The 7,004-nt window shown below is 54.6% G+C and overlaps 1 protein-coding gene across 1 annotated transcript in view; it reads right to left on the bottom strand.

Annotated features, from left to right (window-relative positions):
• Nucleotides 1–6,822, bottom strand: part of LOC103581391 (DNA dC->dU-editing enzyme APOBEC-3G-like) — an 8,661-nt gene extending 1,839 nt beyond the window's left edge. The window contains exons 1-5 of the mRNA XM_008563236.1: nt 6,782–6,822; nt 5,256–5,455; nt 3,994–4,025; nt 3,012–3,294; nt 2,260–2,375 (exon numbers count right to left, since the gene is read on the bottom strand). Of these exons, the coding sequence (XP_008561458.1) occupies nt 2,260–2,375; nt 3,012–3,294; nt 3,994–4,025; nt 5,256–5,455; nt 6,782–6,822 (672 nt within the window). The remainder of the gene's footprint in view (nt 1–2,259; nt 2,376–3,011; nt 3,295–3,993; nt 4,026–5,255; nt 5,456–6,781) is intronic.
• Nucleotides 6,823–7,004: the final 182 nt, after the last annotated feature.

Below are 7,004 nucleotides of genomic sequence, written 5' to 3'. Positions count from 1 at the left end.
TTCTATTGGATTTTTCAGTTCAGTCATTGTATCCTTCATCTCTAGGGTTTCTATTGGGTTTTTTTTTATTATTTCTTTTTTTTTTTTTTTTTTGTCTTTTTTTGTCTTTTTTCCGTGTCCAGCAACGGATTGCAACCCTCAGTGTTGCCCCCGCACCGGGCCGGGGACCGGCAACGGGATTGCAACCCTCAGCGTCGCCCCCATGCCTCGCTCAGCCAGTGAGCGGGAACCGGTCTGTATGTGGGATCCGAACCCTCAGGCGGGAGCGCCGCCGCGCTTCCCAAGCGGCGCACTATCCAGTGCGCCACCGGGCCGGCCCTCTTTGTTATTATTTCTATTGCTTTGTCAAACTTCTCACTTTGTTTTCCAAATTTCATTAAATTTTCTATCTATGTAATTCTTGTAAACTTCTTTATGAGTATTATTCTGAATTCTTTGTCAGTCATTTCATAGATCCCTTCCCGCTTCCAGAGCCTTCCTGACTTCCTCCCTGTCTTCCCTCCTCTGCCATCATCTCCTCCAACCCCTCCAGCACTGCAGACAGAATAATTCCTACCTCAACCCCTAACAGTTGTTGTCAAGTTGTGACTTAGTTTCAGCCCCTGAGATGTGAGCAGAAGTCTGCTGCGGACAGGCCTGGGGCAGCCTTTCCTCTGGGAAAGTCCTGGCTGAGCACATGGTGACAGCTGCCAGCGGCGGGGCTCAGGGTGACAGGTGCAAGTGGCTGGGCTCAGGGTGCTGCAGCTCATGGACATGAAGGCCAGAAGGAGATCTGGTGCCCCAAGGGCTCATGCTGTGCAGGCCACTGTCCAGGGGCAGAGCTCACCCTCCCTGTGGGAAAGCCCTGTCCCTCCCTGGCTCCCTTTCCAGGGGAGTGGAATGCAGAAGTTGTGGGGACTGCAGGACCCTGGCTGCTCCCCAAGGGCACCTGTATTAGGCCATTTATGTTGCTTATAACAAAATAGCTGCAACTGGGTGATTTATGAAGAAAACAAAATTTATTGCTTACAGTTTCTGAGACTGGGAAGTCCAAAGTCCATCTGGTGGTGGTGACAGTGACCCAGGGGTCTCACATTGCAAGATGGTGAAAGTAGAGAGAGCAAGAAGGACTCTCCTCTTCTTTTAAAGTCCTCAGAACCATGCCCCTGACCACCACTTTTAACCCATTCACTACTGCACAGTCCTACAATCCAATCACCTCTTTAAGGCTCCACCTTTCACTTACCATAATAAGATTTCCTACCTTCTTAACACTCACAGTGGGGGCCAGGGTTCTAATACATAAAACTTGGGGCTACACTTCAAGCTGGGGAGTTTGGAGGGACATAATTCAATCCACTACAGCACGTCTGTCCTTCTTTCCAGTAGTGACACTTGCTTCTATCTCTGCTCTCAGTGCGCGGCCTGTGACTTCCAACCTGGCAGTGTGAGACGTTGTCACTCAGTGCAGGTCTGTGAGTTCTGGGTCCTCTCCTGCAGGTTTATCTGACTTTTACTCAAACGAGGGTGATTAGTGTGACCCTTGCCCCACATTAAGGTGCACTACAGAAGAGAAATGCGTTTGGAGGTTTGCAAGTCTTTATTTAACTGTTTAAAATTCATGATACGGCTATAGAGCAAAAAATATTCTGAAAGATTCTCAAATTTTTATTATATTGGTCTGTATGTAAAATCAATTACAATAATTATTTGATTCATGAATTGAAAACTGTTTTGATAGTACTGAACATGATCTTATTCCTCTATTGTTTAAACAAAAGATGAATTTTTTTAACTAAAAGTAATTCCACTCGGATTTTTAAATATAAGCTACTTCTTATGAGCTCGTTGCCTTTGCTGGTCTCTGTGAGCACCTGCAGATGCTGGTGAGTGGCCTGTTAACATTTCTTGAAAGAGGGGGCTTCACTGCGCTGCTCAGCAGAGGTCTCAGCCTTCCTGAGAGGTGCTGCAGTCCCTCCTTCAGTTTTCCTGACTCTAGGAAGAAATGGCAAAAGTGAATGGAGCAGGGAGTGAGGCAGCTGGAAGAGAGAACAAAAAGGTCTGGGGACAGTCAGGATGACAGGGGGAGGAAGGAGGGACACAGGAGGTGAGAGAGCTCAGGGACTTAGTGAGAGGGAAAGAGAGGGATGGAGCTGGACGCCCCTGGAGGGAGCAGGTGACCCAGAGGAGGCTCTGAGCACAGGGGAAGGAAAGGCCCCTGGAGAGAAGGGGAGGAGAGGGCCGGGCAGACGGGGACCAGCCAGAGCAGGACGCCCTCACCTGGAGAATGACCCGCAGCCTCCTCCACAGGGCTTGACTGTGTTTACGCAGCCCACGCCAGGGCTGAAAGGGCCTTCCCTGGTGGTCCACAAAGGTGTCCCAGCAGTGCCTAAACCCTGAAACCGGACAGAGGAGAGAGTCAGCCTCCAGCTGTGGGGAGGGAGAGAAAACAGGGTCTATGACTCTTGGGGACAGACTTGCACATCATAATTTCAGTCCACTGCTTTCTATTTCCCTCCCTAGGGACTTGGCTTCCTCATCAAACTCTTTCTTCCCATTGGAAGCTGAGCTAGCCCAGTTCTCCTTCTTTCTGGAAGCCCCCAAGTCCTTCTTCCACTTCCAAACACCCTCCCTCTGGGCCGGCCTGTGGCTCACTCGGGAGAGTGCGGTGCTGATAACACCAAGGCCCCGGGTTCGGATCCCATATAGGGATGGCCGGTTCGCTCACTGGCTGAGCGTGGTGCTGACAACACCAAGTCAAGGGTTAAGATCCCCTTACCGGTCATCTTTAAAAAAAACAAAACAAAACAAAAAAAACACCCTCCCTCCCTCCCTGAGACCCCGTATCCTGGCCTGGACTGTCTCTTCCAATAGAGCCCCAAGTGTGGTCCCAGATCTAGCCACGGCCTCTGCAGGCAGCAAACAAAGGCTTCTCCACCAAGACTGCTAATCCTCTGCACCCCTTTCCAGCAACTTCCCAGGGTCCTGTCTCTACCCACCACCCCCATCCACCCCAAGTGTTCCACTCTGACCCTTGAAGTTCATGATGCCAATCTGCGCCCCAGCCCCCTGCAGTGTGCGCAGCCCCTGCTCATATTCTGGGAGCCATTCATAGATGTGGGCAGCGAAGATGCGCAGGCGCATGTGGCTGTTCCAACCCAGAAATGCAGCCACTTCCTGGGCACAGTTGCAGCAGGGGCTCCAGGAGTTGAACCAGATGACCCTATAGTGCAGGGTGGGGTCCAGCTGCCAGGAATTCAGCAGGTCCAGGAAGCACAGCTCTGCATGACGGCATAGCCTGGGCTCACAACCACCCTGTGAGAAAGAGAAAGAGAAGTGTGAGGTCATTTGTTGGAGACAGGGAGGGAGGGCAGGAGCAGGCGCAGGCTGGCGAGGCACTGGCCTCCAGCGCAAAATTAGAGGGCACCATACGTGGCATTCATGATGAATGGTTTTCTGTGCAATAGTTAACATTTCAAAATTAATGCCAAAACTCCAAGATAAACAAAATATCAACCATTTAAATGCAGGTAGATCGGGAGCAGTGACTTTTGACTCAACCTCAGCTCCCATGTACTCCACGCAGCACTGTTACGTGTGTCTTCATTTAAAATGCTCATGTTTCGGGCTGGCCCGGTGGCACACTGCTACAGTGCGCCGCTTGGGAGCGCGGTGGCGCTCCCGCTGAGGGTTCGGATCCCACATACAGACCGGTTCCTGCTCACTGGCTGAGTGAGGTGCGGGCGCAACACCGAGGGTTGCGATCCTGTTGCCGGTCCGGTCCGGTCCGGGCGCGACACTGAGGGTTGCGATCCGTTGCCGGACACGAAAAAAGACAAAAAGGAAAAAAAAAATTTTTTTTAAAAATAAAATGCTCATGTTTCGTTCTCCAAGGAATTTGTGCATTAAATTTGATTTTTAAAATATTGCTTTCAATCAAGATTTCTTTGATTACTGAGTTTCTGGAGCTTCCTCTAATTTTTCTCTGTGTGTCAGTGCCTTCGGGACCCTCACCCAGTCCAGCTTTGCAGGGAGGAGCTGACGAGCTGGAGGAGGGAAAGGGAGGCCAGCTGAGCCCAAGGTCGGGGGACTGATGCCAGTGACCTGGGTGTGCTCCTTGATGGGGAGATTTACCCCCTACCCAGCTATTCCCCTACCACCCATCCTCGCTTGTGTACCAGTACTTCTAGAAGCTTCTACCCTGTGCTTCAGCTCATGCAGAGCTCCAGGTGATACAGACTCCAGCCAAAAGGGGTCCCTGTACAGAAAAGAATGGTGACAAGGGGCTCCATCAAGCCTCATCCCTACAGAAGTAGTCCCTGGGTCAGGACATGATTGTCGTTGTGGAGGCTCATACAGTTACAGAGATTTGTCCAAACTTCAGACTGAAGCATTTTCCACTAGGGACTGAAAACTAGTAAGGACAAGGACACCAGTGCAGAGAGGATGAGGGGTGTGATCGCTGACCCAGAAAGAGCTGAGAAGGGGCTGTGGGTCATCCCCGCGGAGGGCGTAGCCCCTGAGACAGTTGTGGGGACGAGCAACGCTGCAAGTCCCTCCAAAGCAGTGGCTGTGTCCTGCCAGGCCCATTTCCTCGTAGTGACCAGAGCAGCGCCACACCCTGGACCAGAGCCCAGCAGAACTGAACCTCCCCTGCCAGAGCCTGTCCTGAGCAGGGCCAGGGAAGAAGGTCCCTCGGGCACAGGGGTCCCTTGGCCTGGCCAGTCCCTGAACCTGACAGGGCGCCCGTTCTCTGGCCTTCCTGTGGGCTCTGTGCCGGCCAGGACAGGATCTCAGAATGGCCTCTCTTGCCTCCATCTTGCTTGGCCAGGAATCCGCCCATGAGCAGACGCTGGGGCACCTGCCCTGTCATGTCATGTAGATTGTAAGTGCTGTTCTAAAAATGTGAGAGTCATTTCCAGGAGGGGAGTCCTGGGCTGGGTCTCCAGGAACCTCCTTGGCCTTGGGCACACCTGACACCCCCTGGTCCTTGTGCAGACGCCTTTTCGTTCTGCCCCTGACTCCTCCTTGGGGGCACAGCAGGCAGTGAGCGGCCAAGTCCTGGATATGGAGGTGATACTGGGCTAGTGGGGCCAAGCTCATGAGCATATGACCAATTTCTGATGTGGGATTAAAGCCACCAAGCATGGACAGTCATCTGAGCCCATATGTCCTATCTGATTCTGGGACAGAGAATCAGTAGCTGCATGGACTAGAGGTGATAGGGACTATGCGACACCACATGTGCCACTGAGGGCCTCTACCTGAGACTGTACCTGGACTGGGGATGGCCCTGCCTGGGTGCGGTTGGGCCAGGAAGGTCACCTGGTTACGCACGAAGCCCTTGAGTTCATTCAGTGGGACCCATGTGTCACCATCCAGGAGGTCCACCTCGTAGCACAGGTAGGTCTGGTGCAGACCAGGGACCAAAGGGTCGTTTATAAAGTTGTAAGTGAATGTGTCTTCATCCAAGCCCCTGTGAACAAAGGTGGGAGAAACTCAAGACAGAGATTCCTCGTAAGACCACCCTAAAAGCCCTCCCCTTCTCCCCACGCTCCTCCCCTGCCCCCCACGCTCCTCCCCTGCTCCCCACACTCCTCCCCTGCTCCCCACACTCCTCCCCTGCTCCCCACGCTCCTCCCCTGCTCCCCACGCTCCTCCCCTGCACCCCATGCTCCCCCTGCTCCCCACGTTCCTCCCTGGTCCCCATGCTCCCTCCTCTGCTCCCCACGCTCCTCCCTGCTCCCCACACCCCTCCCGTGCTCCCCACATCCTGAGGCACCTGTCACAGGAGGGGCTTCCACTCACTTGCTGGAGCCTCTGGGGGCTCATGGGGGAGTCGACACAGTCCTTGTGGCTGCCTGGGCCTTGTCGGGGTCTCCCAAGGATGAGTGCAGTGGGCTCAGACCCTCTGATGAGGCCCCTGACCCTGTCCCTAATGTAGGCTGGGTCTCCTCTGCTGGTGTCACCGCCCAGCCTTGTCTTGGCTCTGCCTGACCCACAGCCCCTGCTTGAAGTGGACCCCCTGGGCTTTTCCTCCTCTGCAGGGTTACCTCGGGCCACACCCAGCATCGGGGTCAAGACACTCCTGAGTGTCCATCAGAAAAGGAAATGCAGGGACTTTTCTTTCCACCTAATTCATAGGACTTTCCATGTCACTCAGGACAGGGGAGCACTCACCCCCTGCTCTTCCTCCTCCCCTCCCTGCCGTGAGGTGACATCTTCTCAGACCCTCAGCTCATCCCCTCTTCAGCCTCAACTCTGTTTCTCATTCTGCCCACCCGTCCCACGCTCCTCCCCTGCACCCCACACTCCTCCCCTGCTCCCCACGCTCCTCCCCTGCACCCCACGCTCCTCCCCTGCTCCCAACATCCTGAGGCACCTGTCACAGGAGGGGCTTCCACTCACTTGCTGGAGCCTCTGGGGGCTCATGGGGGAGTCGACACAGTCTTTGTGGCTGCCAGGGCCTTGTCGGGGTCTCCCCAGGATAAGTGCAGTGTGCTCAGACCCTCTGATGAGGCCCCTGACCCTGTCCCTGAGGTAGGCTGGGTCACCTCCCCTGGTGTCACCGCCCAGCCTTGTCCTGGCTCTGCCTGACCCACATGGCTCTGCCTGACCCACAGCCGCCCCTGCTTGAAGTGGACCCCCTGGGCTTTTCCTCCTCTGCAGGGTTACCTCGGGCCACACCCGGCATCAGGGCCAAGACACTCCTGAGTGTCCATCAGAAAAGGGAACGCAGGGACTTTTCTTTCCACCTAATTCATAGGACTTTCCATGTCGCTCAGGACAGGGGAGCACTCACCCCCTGCTCTCCCTCCTTCCCTCCCTGCCGTGAAGTGACATCGCGGCTCTCAGACCCTCAGCTCATCCCCTCTTCAGCCTCAACTCTATTTCTCATTCAGCCCACACGGATCAGTCTCTCCTGCCCCGTCTTTGTAAAAGGAGGACCCACCCCCTCCCCCTTCCACTCCCCTCCCCCCCCCCCCCCGCTCACCGGCCGGAAAAGGACGGGGCTGTGGGGGGGG

The sequence above is a fragment of the Galeopterus variegatus genome, unplaced genomic scaffold, assembly GCF_000696425.1.
Source record: "Galeopterus variegatus unplaced genomic scaffold, G_variegatus-3.0.2 Scaffold12944, whole genome shotgun sequence".
Classification (NCBI taxonomy): Eukaryota; Metazoa; Chordata; class Mammalia; order Dermoptera; family Cynocephalidae; genus Galeopterus; species Galeopterus variegatus.
This window is presented reverse-complemented; position numbering and strand designations above follow the sequence as displayed.